The sequence below is a fragment of the Leopardus geoffroyi genome, chromosome C3 (genome assembly GCF_018350155.1).
Source record: "Leopardus geoffroyi isolate Oge1 chromosome C3, O.geoffroyi_Oge1_pat1.0, whole genome shotgun sequence".
NCBI classification, from domain to species: domain Eukaryota; kingdom Metazoa; phylum Chordata; class Mammalia; order Carnivora; family Felidae; genus Leopardus; species Leopardus geoffroyi.
Window position 1 is genome coordinate 62,867,405 of NC_059338.1, and position 24,348 is coordinate 62,891,752.

At 38.9% G+C, this 24,348-nt stretch overlaps 2 protein-coding genes across 41 annotated transcripts in view; one reads left to right on the top strand and one right to left on the bottom strand.

Moving 5' to 3' along the window:
- The window catches only part of CEP170 (centrosomal protein 170), a 127,536-nt gene extending 111,500 nt beyond the window's left edge, over positions 1-16,036 (bottom strand). For 22 of the 23 annotated variants that reach the window (XM_045453146.1, XM_045453148.1, XM_045453147.1 and 19 more), the window contains exon 1: positions 15,798-16,036. The gene's annotated coding sequence lies outside the window, so the exon portion shown is untranslated. Of the gene's footprint in view, positions 1-15,388; positions 15,606-15,797 lie in introns of those variants that run through there. The other variant, XM_045453123.1, reaches the window with a different exon arrangement.
- A 515-nt stretch (positions 16,037-16,551) lies between these two features.
- Positions 16,552-24,348, top strand: part of SDCCAG8 (SHH signaling and ciliogenesis regulator SDCCAG8) — a 246,791-nt gene continuing 238,994 nt past the window's right edge. For all 18 annotated transcript variants that reach the window (XR_006705982.1, XR_006705983.1, XM_045453149.1 and 15 more), the window contains exon 1: positions 16,552-16,988. Coding sequence is in view for 16 of the 18 variants with exons in the window: in XM_045453149.1 (XP_045309105.1) it covers positions 16,922-16,988 (67 nt within the window). In the remaining 2 variants the exon portion in view is untranslated. The remainder of the gene's footprint in view (positions 16,989-24,348) is intronic.

Genomic DNA, 24,348 nt, shown 5'->3' on the forward strand with positions numbered 1-24,348 from the left:
TATCACTATGGTATCATGGAGTATTTTCATTGCCCTAAAAATCCTATGCTCTGCCTAGTCATCTCTTCCCTGCAACCCCTGAACTTCTGATTGTTGCCATAGTTTTGCCTTTTCCTGAATGTCATATAATTGGAATCATACATAGCATGTAGCCTTTTCAGATTGGCTTCTTTCGCTTACTAATATGCATTCTGGGCTCCTCTATGTCTTTTCATGACTTCATACCTCATTTCTGCTGAACACTATTCCACTGTCTCGATGGACCACAGTTTATGTATATACATCCACTTGCTCAAGGACATCTGGGTTGCTTCCAAGTTTTAGCAATTATAAATCAAGATTCTATTAATACCATATCTTATGCCATCATACCAGGTACCCAAAAGATAACTGAATAAATTTTAAGCAAATGTATGAACCCAAAATTCCTATTTTACATTTTCCCCCTAAATCCCTAGTGGAAAATATCCTTAACATTAAAGTCTCTGCCTTCTGGGATGCATATCAGCTGAAGACTCAGGATCAAATAAGGTATAGCTTTGACTGATCATATGTTATAAAATCAAATAGACCTAATTATCTATAATCTTTTACTTATAATAGGTATCATTTATAGACCACGTACCATATACCATTCTAAGAACTTCATTCATATACATACACTCACATAATTTATTTTAATTACAAAAATTATGTAAGTTCTAGAAAATGGACATAAACATTATGTACTAATTATACATGAGGACACCATTTTATAGAGCACTCTAAAATGAATTAATCTGTTTTTTTTTTCATTCACAAGTATTTAAGTACTAAGCACTAAAGGTAACGGGGTGATGATCAACATAGAAAAAGTTCCTTCTCTCATCAAAGCAAAAATAAAAATAGACAAACGAGAGCTAAGTAAGTGAGTAAGACCACTTTAGTGACCATGAGAAGACAGGAACATGAAAAGACAAAGAAACAGCATGATGTTAACAGTTTTAGGGTGTTGGGTGTTTAGGCTGGATGGTCTAGGCCAACATCTCTGAGAAAGTGACATGTTAAAAAATTCAGCTCTGCTGTATAATTAACTTGACCTGGAACAGATGATGAAAAATATACTCTTGGGAAAAATTTTTTCTTTTAAAGCTCCACCCCCATTTGAAACGTACAGTTAATCCAAAACAATAAATCCACAGCTGTGCTTTTTTTGGGTAATTACCAAGATACTTGCTCTATACTCATGTGAACAAACTTGGTACTGGGAAAATGTCTGTTTTCATGTACTCCTGCTTACTTTGAAATGAGTGCTTCAAATTTTACCTTTATCATCTGCCATATACATTAATTTTTTTAAAAAACAAAGCAAATATTGAGACAAGTATTCAGAAAAACTGTAATTTACAACTTTCACCTAAAATTAATTAAAGTGTGAAAATTCTTTTCACAAAGAAAAAAAAGGAAGATGACATTCCAATATTAATAGTCATATATTCTATATCGGAGTTTATTACATATTTTCAAAAGAAGACTTAGTTTGGATAAAAAAAAAAGCTAGTGATTTAATAAGACATTTCTTCATAACAATCATTTTATAAAGTGCTTAAAGAAAATGCTTGAGAAAACAAGCATACATTTCCATAAATTATCTAGGCATTAAAAGTTCTTGCCAAGTTTTCTCTGCCAGTTTATGAAAAATGCAAAGTCTGACTTACTTTCTTTTGCAGAACTGCACAACTTTGCTGTTTTACACCAACAAATCAGTTAAGACCAATTCAGGGGTGCCTGGGTGGCTCAGACAGTTAAGCATTTAACTCTTGATTTCGGCTCAGGTTCTTGAGTTCCAGCCCTGCATCGAGCTCCACACTGTCAGTGCTTGGGATTCTCTCTCTCTCCCTCTCTCTCTGCCCCTCCCCTGCTTGTGCTCTCTCTCAAAATAAACATATTAAAAAAAAAAAAAAAAGACTCAGATTCAAATATTTACCAGGTACCTTCTTTGTGCCAGTAACCGTGCTAAGAGCTCACACTCTCAGGGTTCATTTAACTCCCAGAACATACGTGTGAAAATCCTTTTTCCCTTCAAGAAAGCTGAAGTTCAAGGACTCACCCAAGGTCACAAATCTAGTAAACAGGAGCCACCTGGATCCAAACCTGGGCTTTCACATACCAAGGTCTGGGCTTTTCCTCACAACCATAGTCTTCTTCATACTGTCCTCTGGTATATCTTACAGTGATGCTAGTGATACCAATTCCCACAAACTCAGATTTTGTGTAAGAATTTGAATATGACTGAAAAGAAATACATATTTTATCTGGTAACATATTCTCTGACACTATCTTTCTGAGCCACAAACACTGAAGGTTCATGCAAATTAATCTACCTCTTACCCTCCTGCTTGGCCACCAGTAGGCTCCAAGACTGCCTCCCTCAGACATCTGTAGACAAGAATCAAATGTCAGCTGACTCATCTGGAGGAATGATGCAAATTTAGTAAACAGGGTTCAGCATGGATCAGAAACCTAGAATCTGAAAGAATGGTAAACTATCTCCAGGCTCACTGAACAACAATGATCTGAAAATCTTGGTCAGGTCATGTATCACTAGGAGCAGGAAAAGGTGCACAAAGCAGTTTAACAGACTCTACAGGAGGGGGTGACAGTGGGGAGAAGGCAGTATGAACTGAGGGTCTGTAAGATCCTGAAAGCCAAATATTTTTGATTCACCTTTCCTAATTCAACTATTTCTTAGTTGACACCAATTTCTCTTGTTTCTGTCATCTGTCTGTAATGAATTTCACAATATCACTGCCTAATGTGCCCTTTAAAAATAGTTCCTGCTCAGAACTACTACCGTAATTCAACCACAGGGTCAGGACAACACATGAAAACCATAATCAATCTTCAAACTGCAGAATAAAGAATCTTAGAGTGTGTTAAAAGCAAGGGTATTTTCATATATATCATAAATGTGCTTATTTATTGTGTAACAAAATGTTAATAGCCTATATTTTGCAGTATTTCTTTTCACCTTCATGTAAAACTATAATGCTGATAAGTATCTCTAAAACAGTACTATGCAGTAAAATTGTGCTTATGGAAAGGTTTTAGATCTATGCCATCCAATTTTTTAACCACTAGCCACATGGTAACTATTGAGCACTTGAAATATGAACAGCAAATGCATCTGTGAAAACTTATTTAATATTAATTAATTTAAATTTAAATATTCACATATTGCTAGTGGCTACCCCAGCTTACTCAGCTCTACACAAGCAGGAATCACATGATTATTTACATTAACAGAATAGCTTTAGTTATATACTTTATACCTACAGAATATAAACTCACAGATTAGGCAGACAAAAAGTAACCTATGTTGGAAAGAAAAATTCTGATCTGATTACAACAGCATAAGGAGCTTCACATTTTCATTTAGGAAGGTATATAGCATTCATGTAAACAAGCCTATCTCTTGGCCAAAACTTTTCAACCATCATTTCAACTGTTACTCTAAGTCTATTCTTTCATATTATAATTAAATAGACTATAAATGCTTAAAGCAATTACGTTATCGTTTACCAGGATATACGCCATTAAGTATGTAATAGTTCGCTGGAAATATTTTGTGGTGTGAATATTTCTGAGAAAGCAATTCTTTTAAGGGAGGGAATCCCCATGCACAGTTAAAGAGTAATGTCCTACTGACATTTATTTCATTTGGAGAAGAGCTGCTCTCCAAGTTTGAGGATAAGAAGCAGCTATAATAGATTAAAAGATATTGGTATTTATGTTTGTTTGTTTTTGAGAGAGAGAGCTCACAGAGGGAGGGGGAGGGAAGGGGGAGGGAGAGAGAGAAAGAGAGAGAGAATCCCAAGTAGGCTCCACGCTCAGTGCAGAGACTGACACAAGGTTCAATACCACGACCCTAGGATCATGACCTGAGCTGAAATCAAGAGTCGGACACTCAACAGACTGAGCCACCCAGGTGCCCCAAGATATTGGTATTTTTAAGGACAATGATTCTTAGGAAATAATACTCTGAGTCCAAATGAGTATCAGGATACATGTAAAAAAAAAAAAAAAAAAAAAAAGGTTCACCTTGTCTCTCTTCAATCCTACCTTTCTTTCCTCCTCTATTCAGCCTTTTTTCCCCTTTTCTGCATCTCTGTGTGCCACTGAACACCACAGACATCCTTCCAATCCTTTGACTCTTTTTGTGACTAAATGGGCCATAAACAAAACACTGAAGAATACTTTGAAATTTTCACATACACCATATTGCTTTAAAGGTTGGGAGTAACCTTAGAAATAAGAGAGTTTAAGTCTTTTATCTTTTACAAATGAACAAATGAGATTATAAGATTAAAGATTTGTTCAATGTCATATAGCTATAATGCCAAAACTAAAATGGGGATCTAACTTCTTGTACAAAGTACTCTTTTATTCACACCATGTTGACAAAGTGTGTACGTGTGTGTGAATTTACCCTAAGATCAGGAAACAACCTCAAAAGTCATCTGTGACAGAAAATAACTAAGCCATCTGGTTTTTCTGGAGCAGATATCTGATGACAGTATTTATTAAATAAAATGATATATATATTTTTTAGTTTATAAAACAAACAGGTTTATACAAATGACTGTCTCAAAAGAAAATAATTTGGTTCCTATCTTCCTGTGACCCCCATTTTTTCCCTGCAGTTTTGCCAATTTTAACAGAAAAATGGTTCCCTATAACTGCAATGGAGAATAAAATCATGTCACACTATTAAAAACCAATCTATGGGGAAATTAGCAAAAGGAAAAACAAACATTAAATTAATAAAAATCCTATTGAGATTTCTATTCTTAATTTAAATTTATTTCCTTAAGTTTATTTATTTATTTTGATGGTGGGAGGGGCAGAAAGAGAGGGAGAGAGAGAATTCCAAGCAGGCTCCTCACTGTTCAGGGCAGAGACAGACATGGGGCTGGATCTCACAAAGGGTGAGATCTTGACCTGAGCCAAAACCAAGAGTCAAATGCTTAACCAAATGAGCCACCCAAGAGTCCCTTACTTTTTTAGAGGGAGAGAGAATGCACATGAGCAGGGGAGAGGGGCAGAGGGAGAGAGAGAGAGAGATAACCTTAAGCAGGCTCCACACTTAGCTTGGAGCCTGATGAAGGGCTCGATCACATAACCCTGGGATCACAACCTGAGCTGAAACCAGGGTTGGACTCAACAGAGTCACCCAGGCGCCCCTCTAATGTTAAGTTTTTTATTTGAACCAGTTTACTGTTTCCATTAGATCTTTGAGAATCTTATAAAAAAGGTATGATAATCTTGCATTTCATTGATATATATTAATTTCATATTCATTTCTTAGGGGACTTAGATCAGGCATTTTCACATAATCAAATAAAAATATTCAAAATATAAAAAGAAGTAAATAATTTTTGTTCCTATTAAGTGCCTAGAGACTCTGATTAATAAACATTTTAGTTATTCTTCCCTTCTCTGGACATTAGCCCTTATTCTGTCCTTTTTTTTTTTTAATTTTTAAAATTTTTTAAAATTTACTTTTGACACAGAGAGACAGAACGTGAGCAGGGGAGGGGCAGACAGAGAGGGAGACACAGAATCTGAAGCAGGCTCCCAGGCTCTGAGCTGTCAGCACAGAGCCTGATGTGGGGCTTGAACCCGCAGACTGTGAGATCATGACCTAAGTCGAAGTCAGACACTCAACTGACTGAGCCACCCAGGCTCAGTCCTTATTTTTGACATTGACATATGTTTGATAAAAGTTTACTTTTGCTTCCTCATCTATGCTGGATCAACACAGGTGTAGCCAAATACTTACACATTTTTAAGAAATGATTTTGATCATTATATTTGAATTCTGTCAAATAGTAATCTTACTTAAAAAAATTTTTTTCTAATGTTTATTTATTTGTGAGAGAAAGAGAGACAGAGCACAAGAGGGGGAAGGACAGAGAGAAAGGGAGATACAGAATCCAAAGCAGGCTCTAGGCTCTAAACTGTCAGCACAGAGCCCAATGTGGGGCTGGAATTCAAAACCCATGAGATGATGACCTGAAGGGAAGTTGGATGCCCAACTGACTGAATTACCCAGGTGCCCCAGTAATCTTACTTTTTAGAGTCATAAGGTATACGTACATATCAGCGAAAAACTCAAATCAGCGAACCAAAAAGTAATTTTGTAATAGAATTCAGTACCCATATTAGTAAATTCAAATTTCCAAGGCCAATGCAACTTTTGGATTTTGAACATGATACCCTTAGACAGCAACTCATTTTGGAAAGTAGGTTTACTACTTTTAAAAATGCTATTTCCTGTTAAGAAAACGTCTAATCCAGCTCTTACAAGCAGAGTTGCTTGTACACACAGCAAAGTTGGAATCTAAAATACAAATGCCCACTAGAATCTAAGGATATCTTAGCCTTTCAGAATGCTATGTCCTAAAATTAATGAACTTTTCAAAAAAGGTGTTAATGTATTACTGTATGCTGCAAGAGTTTATTTGTTTTAAATGTAAGTTTTTGCATCTGAGAATTTGTTTTTACAAGAGAGTTGTTAAAAATGTGTTTTAAAATGAATTATTAGAAAGCATAAAATTTTGTAGCACCTGGGTGGCTCAGTCGGTTAAGTGTCCAACTCTGGATTTTGGCTCAGGTCATGATCTCACGGTTTGTGAGACTGAGCCCTGTGTCAAGCTCCATGCTGAGCGTGGAGCCTGCTTGAGAATCAATCTCTCTCTCTCTCTCTCTCTCTCTCTCTCTCTCTCAAAAATAAATAAAAGAGAAGTGAAATGAAAGAATAGTTTAAAAAGTAATCTCTCAGAACACTATATATATAAAAATCTAAGGAATGTACCCAAAGTGAAGTGAGCAAAATTCAAAGCCTTATAAGTGTTTTCTACTACACTAGAAAAAATAAAAATAAACTCATCCAACAAACTAATAGAGATTAAAGATTTAAAAACAAATTAATGAATTAAAAACACAAAAATAAAAATGATAAATCAGAAGCTCATTCTTTAAAAAGTATTAAAATCCCTAACAGATATTTTTCTTCATTCATCATAAACATTTGGCTTTGTAATAAAAAGATGTAACCACAGGGGCTCCTAGGTAGCTCAGTCAGTTAAGCATCCTACTCTTGATTTTGGCTCAGGTCATGACCTCACAATTTGGGAGCTCCACATCTGGCTCTGTGCTGACAGTAAAGGAGCCTGCTTGAGATTCTCTCTCTCTCCCAGTCTCTCCCTGGCTAACACGCATGCACACACACACATTCTCTCTCTCTCTCCCCCAAAACAAATAAATAAACTTAAAAATGCTTAGGTTATGGCAACGGACATGATTTTTTAAATTTATAAAATAACTACAACTCTGTGCATCTAAATTTGAAAATCTCAAATAAATAAACTTCTAGGAAAATGAAAATGACATATTGACTAAAATAATAGGTAGGAACTTGAACAGATCTGAAAACACTATCAAAACTAAGATCCCCAAATATACAATGGACTACTACTCAGCCATAAAAAAGAATGAAATCTTGCCATTTGCAACAATATGCATGGATCTAGAGGGCACAATGCTAAGTGAAATCAGTCAGAGGAAGACAAATACCGTAAGATTTCACTCATTTGTGGAATTTAAGCAACAAAACAAGGAAAAAGAGAGACAAATCAAATAGCAGACTCTTAACTACAGAGAACAAACAGGTGGCCGTGGGGGGGGGGAATGGGTGAAGCAGGTGAAGGGGATTAAGAGTGCACTTAAAAATAAGCATACAAGGACAACAAAGTAAGTTCTGTTAAAACCAGTATAGTGTAGACAAAACAGTCTGTCCGCTGATAAACAGATATTATAAACCTATGTTATAAAACATGGTAGTAATATAGCAGTGCAAGAATAGGTAGACAGGCAGAAGGAATAAAAGATCCAGAAATAAACCTATGCATACTAAAAGGACATTTGGAGATTATTAAGAGTTACAGAATAAATGGTACTGGGATGAAAGGTGTGCATACTCTTGTGTTCTCTCTCTCTCTCTATCTCTCTCCCCCCTCACACACACACACACCTAAATACATTTTAGAGAAAATAACACATTTGCACATATTCACATTATGAATTCTGTAAGAATATAGGTATGTATATAATAAAATTGTGTGCAATGGTATTACTTCATAAAGGAAAAAGGAAAAGAGAAATACCCAAGTTAAAAATCCTTGTTGGGTAAAAATAACAAATTTAAAAAGGAAAACGACAATCTGAGAAAAATATTTACCATGTATATGACTTATAAAAGACTTGGTTGTTACAACTATAAACAATGATGAACATTACTTTAGAAAAAATGAATTTAAGTAAATTACAAATTTGGTAACATGGACTCCTATACCACCATGAAAAATTGGTCGGAAAGTTTAATCTCATGATAAAATATCACTAGATTAAACCAGAATCAACAAGAATATGTAACAGTGGCATCACTGGCTAGTGGGATTATAAGAGAATATTCTTCCTGACATAATGATATTTTCTAAATATCTGCAATAGACAAGGATTAGTTTTTTAATATGAAAAATAAAAGCATGAAAAAATAAGGTGACCTTCAATTTGCAATGCATTGTTTATCCAATGAGAAGTGTTTATTGAGTAACCAGAGCAAATAATAATACGTAGGGTCCTCGAGATAGATATTTTGAAGTTACAGTCCAACTGCCTTGAAGTCTTTATCGCTCAAGACTATTGCTGAAAGTCTTCCAACTGCAATACTCCTTTATCACCAAAATAAGTATTTAATACTTTATATCAAGTATGCTCATTTTCCCTGTCCACTCTCTCCTCAATTCAGCTTCTAGCTGGCTGCCTCAAAGACCCGTAACAACCTGTACGATTTGAACTTGTACTTTACTCTTCCATGGGAGATGTGACAAACCCTTAGCTGGCAAAACACCTTCCAGAAAAGAAGCCAGTGAGAAGAGAAAATGTTCCTTGTGGGCCTGGAAACAAGAAAGCTGGCCTGCTTACTTTTATTGACTTCATTCTCATGTAGACACTGTGCCTAGAACTGAAGGATGAGCATAGGACTTGGGGGAAAAGTCATTCTCTCAAAGCCTCTTTCCCACATCATGTCTCTCTTCACTTCTAAGAACATTAAAATAATGTGCAAAACTGCCTAATGGGGATGAAATGAAGAAGTACAAAACTATTCCTACAGTGTCTGATTGAAAAAAATGTTTCTATTCCTCACCCCTAACAAAATATCTCTTCACGTGAACCACCACCAAGTGGTGCCACATTTGGGGCAATGGGAGGAGATTCCTACCTGCAACCATCCCTTTCATTTGCTTTATTTACACCTACCTCATTTGTTTCTCAAAATAAACCTCCGAGGTAGATGGACTACCACTAGTGTTATTTTTACAGAGGAAGAAACCAAACTTCTGAAATTAAGTGACATGTTCAAGATCACACAGGTAGTGACTCTGAACCAATCCTGACTGCAAATTCTTCTCACTGAACAGTGCTGTCTCTCCTGTTCAAACCTCAGTAGCAGCAGCAACCACATCCATCCATCTAAGACACAGCAGGGGCCTACTTACACATAAAACTTTGTTCAGGGCTTTAGATTTAGTAGTTTCTGGGGAATAGTTGTGAACATCCCCATCAAAAACTAGTAAGAGTAAGGAGAGGTCTAACAAAATCTTCTCACAGACAGTTTACAAGGAGTGTTCAGGTGGTCAAAGGCAGTATAGAGTCAATATCCCTATCTCTACAAATACTTCTTTTACTTGGCTCCTGGGACAGCACACTCTTATCTCACTGGCAACTTCTTCTCAATCCTTCTGGGGAACTCAGTCTCTCTTGCTAAGCTTTCACTATTGAAGAGTAGCAGGTCTCAATTCTTGGACCTCTTCTCAAACTAAGTGATGTCTTACAATCCTGTGGCTTTAAATATAGTCTACTGGTGATGCTTAAGATTTGAGTATCTTCAGTCTGAACTTCTCTGAATTCCAGACTCATATATTCCACTGTCTACCTGATAGCTCCACTTGGATGTTTAACAGATATTTTAAACAACATGAAAAAAACTCACAACCTTGCAACTTTCACTATCTCCACCATTATCACTCTAGTCAAAACCATTAACATCTTAGTATGGATTACTCCAAATGTCTCTTAGCTCATCCCCCTGTTCCCATTCTTTTCCCCTCCAGTCTTCTCCACAAAACAGTCAGAACCACATTTTAAAAATGTAACACAATTATTTTGTTATTCCCCTGCTCAAAACCCTGCAATGAACTCCCAAAGCACTTGAAATAAATCAAACCATGCAATCTCTATCCAGCCTCATTTCCTCCTATTCTTCCTTCCTCTTGCTCACTCACTTTCAGCCAGTGGTATCTATATTCACCAAATTCACCCATCCCTGCTGTCTCAGGACCACTGCACAGTCCAACCACACACCTCCATGGCTTACTTCCTGACCTACCACAAGTCTCTGCCAAACATCACCTCCTCAGAGAGCAGTATTCCTTAACCACTCCTAAAATGGGAAGCTCTCAAGGTACAGAACATTGTCTGAAGAGGTTGTCTTTGGTGTAAAAGAGGGGAAGCAGATTAAGAATATACATTATATTTGCTTAAACTGAAAAAGAAATTCACCGGAATTATACACAAGAAATAATAAAAAGTTATCTACTGGATTAGAGTAAGTGGTAACTCAGCAGGCAAGTTGAGGGATATGAGAATTTTTCACATTATTTGTTCTTAGAAGTTTGATTTTTTTGGAACCATTTGAATGTTCTATTTGAGTAACTACTTAAAAATAAATGAAAAATAGCAGTCCTCCATCACAGTCTATCCCTTTATTCTGAATTTTCTTCATAACACCTATGCTTACTTGACTTGCCATTATACAATTATCTGTATCACCCCACAGAAAGCTTTACCCAGTACTGGAGAATATAATGGTTTTCCCCTTAACTAAAAACAAACAAAAAACCATGCAAATGGCTTTCATTATCTTTGTGTTGTCTCTTTTCTTAAGCATATTTTATTTATGCTACATTTATTCTATTTATAAATCCGCACAGCTTTGTCCTTGGCTATATCCAGTACACGGCCAGGATGAAGACATAAGAGGGCTGGTATGTTAAATTTATAAATGTCTAAAAGGCAGGAAGGGAAGCTAATCCCTTGGATGACAGAATCATGATTCAATAAGATCTCGACAAGTTTTAACTATGGCTACATTCAAGGAGATGATACTTGAAAGGGTTAAACAGTGCTTCAAAAAATCATCTACAGAATGGGAGAAATCTTAACATAGAAAAGACACACGCTTATGATGACTGCATCAGTGGTTTCCAAACAGATTTTTCAAAAAACAAAATGAAAAACAATATAAGGTTGCCAACTTTTCATTATTCATTTAAGAACCAAACCAATACAAAAAACCCAAGGCAAATATTAAAAGAAACTTACTACATATTATCATTTCATAAAGAAAGGTCATTTTAACATTAAAAAAGTAGAAATACAGAGTCTCAAATAATCTTTTGAATTGTATAAATATAACTTGAAAAGCCATATAACATTTCCTTCTCTTTTTTTGCTTAGAAGTAGCAAAGGTTATTAAACAGTTAACACAATTTTAGACTGTAAACACAAGCGTATAGCTTGAATTAAAGAAAGGGATAATTTCACTACACTGTTTTTAGACCATAACTGGAGAACTAAATATAAAAACGAGATCGGAACAAAAAGAACAGCATCAACAAAACTGAATGTAGTTGACAGAGATGAGAAAGGTAGAGGGAACAGCATCACATGAAGTTGTTAGGGTTGTAGTATTTAACAAGAAAAGAGAAGACCTGGTAGAGAAAAACCTTACTGTGGCCTACACTTAAGACAAAACTACAACCAATGGGGAGAAGTTACACAGGAAATCAGATACTGGCTCTAATTAAGACCTTCCTATTACTCTTTCCAAAAGCTAAATGAGACATCTTATGCCTCATTGTTCGTGGAAGTGTTGTTCTTGGAGAAGCTGACTCAATAAAAGTCTCAGACATATTTGTAGTAGGAGGTACACTGTACCAGATGACTCTAAAGTCTCCTCTAATTCTAAAAATTTGTGAATCAGAAAAGAGTAAATTTTGCTTTTTTAATTTACCAAAAAGGATGAGTGGAAATCTAGGCTTTTGTTAAAAAGACAAAGGTTCAGTTATAGGCTCTACCACTTAGTAATGTGTGACACAGAGGCAAAATTATCACTAACTCTGGGCTTCAAATATTCTCAGATTTAAATGTGTAAAATTATACCTTGTACACAAGACTCTTGCATTAATTACATACACATACACACACCTGCCGCCTGGCAGTTAGTAGGTCTCAATACATGGTAGGTGGTTGTCATTTATTCAACAAATACATGTCCCAAAGGGTAACGCCTTCTACATTATTTCTTACTGATATACTCAAATAATGACTTATTCTCTGCTACGTTTCATATTCTGTTTCTCAAACCTAAGCAATGCACGCTTGAGATTCTTTCCACTGCCATGTTCTGTACAATCCCTATATGGATTGAAGTAATTTTTGTAAGGTTTTCTTTAGCTTCGTTTTTGTTTGTTTCCTATCTACCTTTGTTTGACATAAATGAGGGCTTTATCATTGGTATACATTGACCATATCATTCATTTTAGCCAAAAAAATTTTTTACAAAATAGATATACTGTTGCATAATCATTTCAGCTAGACTATATATCTACCTAGTTTAATCAACTCTACTACCAAACAGATGTCTTCTTATTCTTTTGTATTGCCCACAGCGACTAACTCATTGCTGAGCACTTCCCTCAAGAAATATTTGAGTCAATAAATTAAATCCCACTTCAACAAGGGTAGTTGATTACTAGAAGTCTTGGTTATTAACCGAAGTTTATGAAATAAAGATGGTCTGAGGTTTCTCTCCATTAGAAACTCATTATTCTTACTGAAACACATCAACACGTGATGTTCTCGATATTACCTACCCACCAAGGATTTTTCAGATGGTATCTAATTGCTCTTTTGTTATACTTACACTTCCATAATAATTTGTAACTGTACAGATATTTTAGCTGGCAATTTAGTACACTGCTGTCTGTTAAGTATTTATTAGGACACTCCTTGAAACCCCAATGTTCATGATAGAGAACAAAATCATTCATTTGAGAAAATCATTCATTAATTATAAAATAGTAAAAATTATTTTACAGGAGAATTTTGTTGAATAAAAAAACACGTTAACAAGGTTAAACATACAGTGCTGAGTACCAGATGAGTGATATCTGATTGCTATCAGATGCAACAATAAAACTAGTTTTTTCTTCAGTGATAAAAGGAAACAGATACTTGAAATAAAGAAAATAGATCACTAAGCATAGGATTTTTAAATACACTTTGATATCTGCATCAATGGGCATAATGTATAATTTTGTAGCATAAATTTAATTATTTTAATGCTGAGATAGAAAACACAGATGGTTATTTATTTCCATACAAAGTAATTGACAACAGCGAAATTTACCAGTAAAATACATTTAAAGTTTGACTTAATATAATTCCCCGTGCTGCATTTAACAATAGATTACTTTTAAGTAAGCTAAAATTTAAAAGGCATATTACTAAATTCTTTTTTAAAAGTCTGTTGAAATGCAATGTAAAATTTAAAAGTTTATAAAGCAAAAACGCACTTTGTGTGAAAACCAGCTCAATGAAAACACATAAATTTAATTTTGATTAAAAAGTTCAACAAAGATTTTTTCTCAAAAGGCAAGTTGCAAATAATATAATTCATTAATAGAAGAGAAAAATGAACTTCACAGGTTCTTGTTACCTGGCAATTTTATTTTTAACAGCTTACAGAGTTGATCACGCTATCAACTAATGCTGAATGTCAGGAAATGCTATTAAAATGTGGTTACTAACAAGTAGTAGGGAAAAGCTTCCAAGAGTTTGTTTTTATGAAAACCCCCTGGTAGGGCATCTTTCCTTACATCATAAGTTAATTTATAAAACTAAAGCTCCACTTCAGCAGAATTACTATTTTTACATCACGAAGAAAAGGACAAGATTAATACAAACTAGGGTATCAATGAACTTGATTGTCAAAGACAACTCAAGGAGCTGTAGAGAAGCCTTTCACAAATTTTCACAGGGTAGGCAGACTAAGGGACAAAACTGAAAGAGCACTCTGCAGGCACAGATCTTGGTTTGGCTCTGCCCTTTCATTAGCAGTTAGGCTTGGACAGACAAATCAGCGAACTTCCCAAGTTTTAGGGTCCTCCTCTGTGTCAAGTGCACTTAGATTGAGTTTTAAAACATCAAAATTCTACCGTATCTACGAAGTTAGGAAGGATGAAAAACAGCCCTGGTTTTAGTTTTTCAAAAATAACGGCAGAAAAATACAAAATTATTTGTCCCTTGCAGTGTAGTATTTCCAGAGCTGAATTACTAAATTTCTGAAGCATGTCCAGCTAGGGTTGTATCATTGAAGATTTACATAGAGTACTCACAATGTAAGTCTCTCCTCTCCCATTATTCCTCCACCTGCTCCTCCCCATCCTGCTTCATTCTTTCTTCCCCTGGTTTTAACGCCAGCAAACGGTTGTAAGCATTGAAAGCTTAAGATCAAATCATTTTAAAAGATGCATTTTCAATCACCTATCATCTGCCTCACTACATTTTTCCCAAACGAGTGAATTTTCATTAAGGGAATAAAAGTGTTTATAAACAAAATCAGGAACAGAAAGGTAGCAGGCCTATTTTTTGTCTTGACTGCTCAAAAAACAAAACGGAAAGATGAAGCCTCATCTATTCCCTTAGGAACGTGAATGCGTTACCCACCCATCGAAAAAACAATTCTGCTGGTTCATTTCCCTGGTACACAACAGCCTCGTCGTCAGGCCCTTTCTAAGTCCACTCTTCCTCGCCATCTGGTAATTTTATATTTATCACCTTGGCAATGCTTGGACAGGCACCGTCCCTGTCTTCCAGGGGCTTATATTCTTCAAATAAATAAAACTCTGCTAAACACCATCCCCCCCCCCAAAAAAAAACCCCAGAGTTTTTATAACTTAGGATACAAATCCCACATCTTCCCGCCCTGTGTTATGCATAAAATGACGGGAAGCATACCCAAACCCCACATTTGAATCTTAGGACAATGAAGCCGACAGGAAGCCACTCTCTCCTCCCCCGGGTTTACTACAGAGCCAGAGCCAGCGCGGGTGCAGTCGCCTGGCAGGGTGCGTGACTCCACGTCTTCCACGCCCTCCAGCCGCGTCCGGAGGGCTCCTCGCCTGACCTCCCCCAAACCGCCCCACATCGCCAGACCAACCTCACAGAAAGGGCCGGCACTGTTAGCTGCTCAGATCGGGGGGGAAAAAATTCCCTGCCCCGGCGGCAGCACAGCCATTCCCTCCGATGCTCCGCCCGCACCCCTAGCAAACTGCTACGGCGCAGGGGGGAGGGCTGCACAAAGCCGAGAGAGGGCTGAAAACGATTCAAGACGTCCTCGGGAAGAGGCGGCGGCCGCGGGCCCGGAGGGACGGCGGGTGGGGCTGGGGGCAGGGTGGGGGAGGGGAGGGGAAGGGAGGGGGTGGCGGCGCCGTGCGGAGCCGCGGGGAAGCAACACCGGCCGCCGCGGGCCGCGCCCCGAGCCCCCGCTGCAAACCCCGGAGGATGTGGGGAAGCGGCGGCGGCGGCATCGGCAGCGCCTCAGCCGAGCCGCTGAGCGCATCACTTACCCCTCACCGCTGAGAGAGGGACCGGACGGGGGAGGCGGGGCGCGTCGCGTCCCGTGAGTCTCTCGCACGCCGTCCTCCCCCCACCCCGTCGTCGTCGCCGCCGCTGTCGTCGTCGTCGCTGCCGCTGCGGTCGAGTTCCCGGCCCTGAGCTCCGCTGGGCAATAACGTTATTCCACACACGCCCCACACATAGCGGTAACGGCAGAGAGCGGCCGCCCAATGCGCAGGCGCCTGGGGAAAGGGCGAGGAGCCCGGCCCTATCCCCTCCTCCGGCCGTCCCAACGATCTCTTACTGCGCAGGCGCCAAACGCAGACAATGAAAAGGGGCTGTGTGGAGGGTCTCACCCAAAGGCTTCTCCAGCTGCCTACTGCGCAGGCGTGCTCCAAAAAACCAGCTTGAACAATGAAGAGGACCCTGGTGTAAGGCCGGGACCGCAACTTAAAAGGACTACAGTTCCCAGAGGGCAGTGCGCCAACTCCAAGTGGAGGTCGGGTTGCGGGGCATGCTAGGAATTGTAGTGTCAGCCGCTTTCACAACCTAGGCTGTTTCGAAGATATAAAGCTTCTTTTTCTTGAGAATGTATTTGGCCATTTTGGCAGATGTCGCGGCTGAAGGGTGTAGAACTTGTTATTTGTGTCCTTGAGAAATTTCAAGGACCAACTGCAAGCCAGCAAATTTAGAAGAGTCAAGACCTTCAGTGAGCTCTTTCTGTCGATTGGGTGGTCCAAACAGCAGGATGGGATAAAGGCAGGACTGAGCCAGGCTGGGCTACAGAAAAAGGGCGGAGCCTCCAGGCAGTCTCTTGGCAACCGGATCTGGCTGCCAAACCGCCAAACCTTGAGGCGCAATGACCTCTGGGAATTGTAGTTCAGTTGGAAGGGCCTTTTAGGCGCCTCGTGACTGCAGGCCCGCAGTCTGCGGACTACAACTCCCGAAATCAACCGTGAGGGCGAATGGGTGGAAAGGGCCGCCAGCGAGCTCCGACCGGGATTCCGTGCTCCCCAGTGACAGCAGCGGCAGGAAGCTGGCGGGTGCTACTCCGGCGCCAAGGCCTCTGGTTCCCCGAAGGGCGACATCGGACATTTCCCTACGTAACTCCCATCTCGGGGCCCCGAGTCTGTGCATGGCGAAGTCCCCGGAGAACTCTACCCTGGAGGAGATTCTAGGGCAGTATCAACGGAGTCTCCGGGGTGAGTTGCGCCGAACCTCTGCGCCCTAGCCCCTTGGTACCAGGCCCTACTGGGCGGGAGCTGACCCAGGTGCATTTCCTGACACCTTGGATTGGCCCCAGCCAATATGCAGAGGAAGATGGATGTTGCTGTGATCCTTGAGGGAAGATGAAGTCGTTTGTGTTTGTTTTTACAGTTAAGCAGTGTTGTTTCCCTTGATTCCCATAGTTACCTGGACCAACTCCCTGAGCTTGACTTAGCATCTTTCTCACCCAAGTCCAGCAGAACCTCTTGGGTGGCTCTATTCCAAACTTGCCCAGTTCCCATGCTTTGCTCTTTAATCCAGTAAATTCCTTATTCACATTTTTTACACATTCCAACTGTAGTGCAATGGGTTGAATGTGATTTTTCGGACCAAGAAAAAGGAAATACTAATTATTTTAATCAGAACAGTTTCTATTTAGTGGTCTAAACTATTTACATACATCAAGTCATTTAAAACTTAACAACTTGATGAATACCCCTCTTTTACACATGGGGAAATCTAGGTGCAAAGAGATTAAGTTCGTCCAAAGTCCACATAACTGGTTAGTGGCTAAGCCAGATATTAAATTCAGTCAGGACTGAATCCCTTAAAAGCCTTTTTTTTTCTTTATTAATCATTGCACAATTACTATTACTGAAACCTTGCTTAGTTAATTCAGGTTTTCTTAGTATGGTACCCTGTGATGAGTCTTTATAGAAATGATGTTCTTACTTGTAGATAGCTCTATCATCATGGACATCATATATGCCATCTGGAAACCTCAGTTCTGTTATTTTAAAGTAGAAGTTATTGGTATTGTCTACAGAGTTATTGTGAGGAGCAAATGAAATAATCCACGTAAAGCAGTGATTTTCAGCCTTTTTCTTTTTTACTGTTACACAGATATGACATATACATGTAAAAGTTTCATTGAAGAATATTCTACTAAATGTAATACATTCCACTTATTCTTTTGCATTTTCTTAACACTCTAGGCCATGACCAATAGTTTTAAAAGTTAAAGTGTTTAGAACAATGAGTCATTTAACAATTCAGTGCCTGCTATGTGTAAGGCATACTAGCGATGGGGATACAATAAAGAAGTAGACAGAGTCCCTGTCCCCATGGAGCCTCTGGATTAGTGGGAGGAAAAAACAATAAATAAAATAATGACAGATTACTATGACAGAGAATAAGGGTAAAAATCACTGCTTGGCACATAAGCACTCATTAAATGTCAGCTGCTATTTATAATTGGGACTTGCGGCAAAGTGAAGATTTTTCGAAGAGACTAGAAAGTTTACCTTCTAGTAACTCTAGATTTTGTAAGGGTTATTATGTATTGTTTCCATCTGTCAACGTGTTACAAACTGTCAATATTCTTCATGCTCAAACTGCATGAGTAAAATAATTGGTCTTGATGAATGTTTTCATCAGCCTACTGGTATTTCAAGAGCTGTTAGATACAGAAATAACTACTTTTAACTTCTCATTTGAAAGCAAGAGAAGTACTGTGCACAATGATAATGAGTGATTTTTTGAGGTTGGTGAAAACAATTTGTTTTCTGTTATAAGTTTCTGCTAATGCTGCTCTTCCTCTTGCCTTATTTTCAACCTTTGTGTAAGCATTGGGGGCTTAATTTTAGGCATTTTAATGCAATAAAGTTAATTTCAAACTAATACTGCTTTCAGTAATTATATAGAGTGGGGAGTTTTCATTCAAAGATGATACATTTAGAGATAAATTATAAATGTAGTGTGATAGTAAAGAACATTTATAATCAGAAGCAAACATAAAGAAGAGAAAAAAGTTAAAGGTTTTTTTTAAGTGATGGTTTTAACAACAAATCAGGAAATGGATCCTGAAATTTCTCCTGGGTTTTCATGACTTATTTTATTATTTATTTAGTAGCATTTAAACTTTTATGTTTATTTGGTTTATATAACAGCTTATGGGGCACCTGGGTGTTTCAGACAGTTAAGTATCCGACTCTTGATTTTGGCTCAAGTCATCATCTCACAGCCCTGTGTTGGGCTCTCTGCTGACAGCACAGTGCCTACTTGGGATTCTCTCTCTCTGTCTCTTTCTGCCCCCACCCCCAAAATAAATAAACTTAAAAAAAATTATAGCACATGGAAGGAAACAACCAATCCTGAGTTAAAACACGTATAGAAGTTCTTTGCTTCACACATATAAAAATTTGTGCTTCTGAATAAACAAAGTATAGTGGCATTATTTTACACGTGGAACTTCATTATTTTCAGTGTTTGTGCTTAATGACTTGAGAATTCTGTTACTATACAATCAGATAAAAGGTAATTTTAAGTACTTCTGTCTTATTTTGTTTTGGTTTTCTTGCTTTGTTTGTCTTTGTTTATCTGCTATTATGTCCCCAAAATGTTTTGCCTTGTTTGTGCTTAAGGAAAGTCTCATAAGCATTCTTGGTCCTTCCTCACATGTTATTTCTCTGGTTCCTAAATAACTGTACATGTAATCGTTATTAATATCCATTCAGTTATATTCAGCCAGGAAGTAGCCATATAAAAACGCAAAATGCTTTCACAATTTTCTATGATAATCCCTCATTTTCATAGCTTTTCCTCAGTTCTTTGCTTTAAATGTAATTATAGGGACTATTATAGTATATTAAGAATTTGAAGTTCTCATTTGAAAGGCAGAGTCAACCTGCTTTCTTATGAATCTTGAGTGGGATTCTTGCCTGTCCTTGACCTGTGATCTTAGAGCAGCCATGGAAGGAGGCAACCTGTTTGCAGACTCCACACTCCCCTCATCCTTTTCCTTAGGCTTCCCAGATGTGACCCCCCTTTATCCTCTCTAAAGGGATCTCTGGCTTTGGCTTGTCTGTCTGTGCCCCCACTGCAAGAAGTTAGAGAGATTTAGTGACTGTCCTTCAAAGTAAGCATTCTGACAGAAAAACTAGAAGGCCTCATTGCCCCTCAGATCTGTAATATTATTGCTTCGCAGTAGGTGATCTGAAAGTCTCCAGAGTGGGGAAAAGTGGACATATCCCATGTACCCTGAGAATCACAGAGCTTAATGTAGAAGTGAAAGTGACTTGGGAGGTCACCTGGCAGTATGGCTAGGTGTTCATCCCCTTTGTGGTTAATATAGGCAGCTAGCATTCAAGACCTACAGAAGGACTGAGGATTGTCTTGGGAACTGCGGAGAGTAGCATATAGCTCTTCTCTCATTGAAATCTGATTGAAATCTCTCATTGTACAAGGCCACAAGGATATAAAATAACTAGTACGTAGCCAAGAAAGGGTCAGAAAAACCAATCTAACAGGGAATCCAGGCTGTTTTCAGTCCTGTACCCTGAATGTAGTGCTATGGTAGTAGAAAGAAGGAGAGAACTTGTTAGAAGAGCAGTGTCCCAGCCTTAATGACACAATGATGTCTAGTCCATTGCTGCAGTGTTAGCTGTGGGTACAGTTGTGTCAACAGCCCTGCGTTCATGACTCACCTATTCACGTAGGTCCTGACCACCTTTGGTTAGGTGAGCATAAAGAAATATGGAACAAACTTGAACTGTGACAAGAATACAACATTTTCCATATTTTAGCCGTTAACCAGCATTTTAGATGCTGGTTCCTCATTTTCTTTCAACATGTTGGCATTCTGGGCTCTAGATTGAATTTGCGTAAGAGTCTAGTGGAGTCAGAGGAGAATGTGGAAGCAGGAGCCGGGTCACTGAAATCTTACTATGGTTTTGCCAATAGCTATCGGTGTCACCTGAGGCAGTCGGTAAACTGTTCTTGGATTCTTGTTTCCTCATCAGTAAAGTGAAACATTTGGACGAGGTGGCAGGTGACAAAATGTGTGATGGCCTCTGTGGAAGACACTAGGGAATGGTGAGGCTTATGGCCAAATTGGGCAGCTTATGCTTTTTTCTAAAAACATTGGAATTTCTTTCCTTTTCTTCTCCCTTCCACACTGTGCTGGCCAAGCAGAACACATCTGAGAGCTGGTTCCTCCTCCAGGCACTTCTCTCAGACCCCTGGGTTTCTAACATCCCTTCCATCAACACTGATTGGCCCCATGCGCACGATAAAAGGTTATGTGTCTCTCTTATAAAAATGAGAGCTAGAGTGGAACTAGGCCCATAGAACATGAGAAGTTGAATATGGGAAGAAAATACATAATTTGAGGGGGAGGGTGATTCTTTTCTCTGTAAATTGATCTAGTTTGAGAAAACTGAAGATAATGTTGATATTCTATGTTTTACTTATATGTATGATTGGCACATCTCCACAGATTCTATAATTTTTTTTTTTTTTTCCTTCCAGGGAAGGGCTCACATCTGTAGCAGGCCTGTGTTAATCTTAACTTGCCAATACTTTGGTCACTGAATTAGCCAGCTGTGATATCATCTGGACCTTGCACAAACTTAACATGTGTGGAACTTAAGTCAAGTTCTTCCTTTTCTTAGTGTTACTCATGAAACTTATATTTCTTCTTTTTGTTTTTGCTTTTCTTAACTGTTTCCTGAATATTTTTATATTCTTTGCCATGTATGCTGTATATACGCTGTCTCGCTCCCTCTCTCTCTCTCTCTCTCTCCACAGCTAGTGTTTGATTATTTGTTTGCTTTACTATCAGCCTCATTGAGACCAATGTAATAAAGGCCCCAGAAACATTCATTACGAATGGAAAAATTATTCTGGTATTTCACTGCAGACTGAAACAGCTCTCTTTTCTCAAAATTAGAGGCATGGAATGGTTTGGCTATTAATAAGTAAGGATTGGTAATGCAAATGAAATTTGTAAACATTTGAGTTTCTTTTTGGGGCTGATAAAATTTAAATTAAATGTATTCATTTTTTTGTTTTATGTGCTCTAATGGCTTTTCTTAATACTTTTAACTTTTATGACCATTTCTTCTACCAGAATAACAAAAGCCAGTATCTCATCCGTACTACTGATGAGATAAAATAGGCAAAAGACGGGACTTAGCAGCCAAAAAAGAAAAGCCAGCAAAAACCTGTTTTACAAGTAAAGAGTCATCCCTGGAATTATCTAGAACCAAAACAATGCTGAGCGTTATGAAATTGTACGGGCATTTTCACATGCTCTTGGTCAGAAAAAGAGATTAAGTTACTCTCAAACTATTGAGAAACTGAGAATAATTATATTTTCTCTTGGGATGTTTACAAACTTATGCTCTGATCACTTCCGCAGTGTGTGCTGAGGTTTTCTACCTTTTCATTTAGTGATAGTCCTGTCAAGGTCAAAAGGTAGAGAAAGTAGCTTGAAATGTACTTGTGTACTTGCCAAAGCAACCTTGATGGGGAGGAGGGTCTTCTTCAAAGCCCACTAGAATATTAACAGGAATGATCACCCAAGGTGGCTCTGAAAAATGGCTGTGAGGTGTAACTGTTGCTTCATGTGTTAAGTCTTGAAACAATAAGAAGCTAAAATACGAAATTCAAGTTCTCAGTTACAGTAGGTATAACGCTTTCTCCTGACACCTGGATCAGAGGTGCCCCATCGTGGCTGTGATAGGTTGTGGGTCGTGCACTGTCCACCGCCACTACTGTGGCCGAATTGCTCACTGTCCTGCCCATTTTTCATTAACAGGTGACTGTAGTTACCATGTCGTAATGTGGGAAGTCTCTCCTCGGAACTGAACAGTGGCTATCCTGTTTTATTGCTCTAAACCACTGGTTCTCAACCAGGGGTGATTTTTTCCACCCAGGGGACATTTGGTAATGGATGGAGACATTTTTGGTTGTCACACCTGGTGGTGGTTGGGGGTTAATTTCGGCTGGCAGCTGGTGGGTAGAGGCCAGGGAGACTGCTAAGTATGCACAACAAAGGCCCTTACAACAGAGAGTTATCAGGTGCAGACGTCAGAAGCGCCAGGTTGAGATACTGTGACCTAGAAGTAGCAAGGCCTTGCTTTTAGCCTTTGTTCCTCGAGAATCACTTTTTTTTTTTTTTTAATTTTTTAACATTTATTTATTTTTGAGAGAGAGAGATGGAGTGAGAGTAGGGAAGGGATAGAGAGAGAGAGAGGGAGACACAGAATCCGAAGCAGGCTCCAGGCTCTGAGCTGTCTGCACAGAGCCTGATGCGGGGCTCAAACTCACAAACTGTGAGATTGTGACCTGAGCTGAAGTCAGACGCTCAACCGACTGAGCCACCCAGGTGCCCCAAGAGTCATTTTTTTTTTTTTTAACGTTTATTTATTTTTGAGACAGAGAGAGACAGAGCATGAATGGGGGAGGGTCAGAGAGAGGGAGACTCTCTCTGGTGGAAAGTGATGGGTGCGTAAATCCTCCCAGGTGGTGCCCCAAATCATACCTGGCATATCCCCCATTATGTAGAGAGCCAGTCTCCTTGATTTGCCAACATCCACACATCCTTCATGATCTTCCAGACACTGCTTTCTTAAGATGCTGACATTCTTATTCAGATTATCTTTCACTCCCGGTGCCAACTGCTTCACATTTTTCAGCTATTAGAGTCTTTTATGACAGTATTTTCTTTTCGATCTTGTAGTTTCTGGGTACTTCCTTTAATCCCTTTCACTATCATAATTGCCATTTCCAGATCTGGCTCTGCCTGACTTTGGATTATGCTGTTCTTATCTTGGTTAGTCCCCAGGTGAACAGTGACCACAATCTTCTGAACCAGCTGAGGTCCAGTCAAGGGTGGACAGACAGATGTATCTCTTATCTCGCTGTGGTTTCGTTTTTCTGCTTGTCTGCCCTGGTCTGAGCTTGTTTAGAGGAGTGCAGTGCATCTCAGGTCCCAGGGAGCTCTGGTCTGTTGCATGGTTTCTGAGAGACAGCTGGGCACTACCCAGGGTGCGGTCCCCCCTCCCTGTCACTGGAGTACTTCTTGTTCACATCTCCCTGTGCAGATGGATAAGGCAGACATTAATAATTCATGGTGGGTCTACAAGTGATGATCCTTCCTAGCCTGGGACTCCTTTGTCTTGGTGAAGACACCTTGGTGAAGAGAGACCTGATGGTGAGCTGGGAGGGAACTGGATTACTAGAATGATGAAGACAGACTGAAATTGGCCAACAGTCAGCAGCTCATTCACTTTCGGGTCTCTTTGTACAGATTGATGTTTGGACAGTGCACCCGCAGAAATACTATTTACTTACCTTTATGTTCACGTGACTCTGTAGGACTCAGAGGTCCTGTTTGTGTTTGTCTTCATAATTAAGTTTATTTTCAACGCATGGCTGGTGCGTTGAAATCAGGATGCAGCATGAAATACTCTTCCTGTCCTCTCTGGAGAGAAGAGGAAAGGAGTATTCTTTCTGTCTCTCGGTTATAGATAGATAAAGTTGTGCCCAATAGTAATGGGACAGGAAGTGATA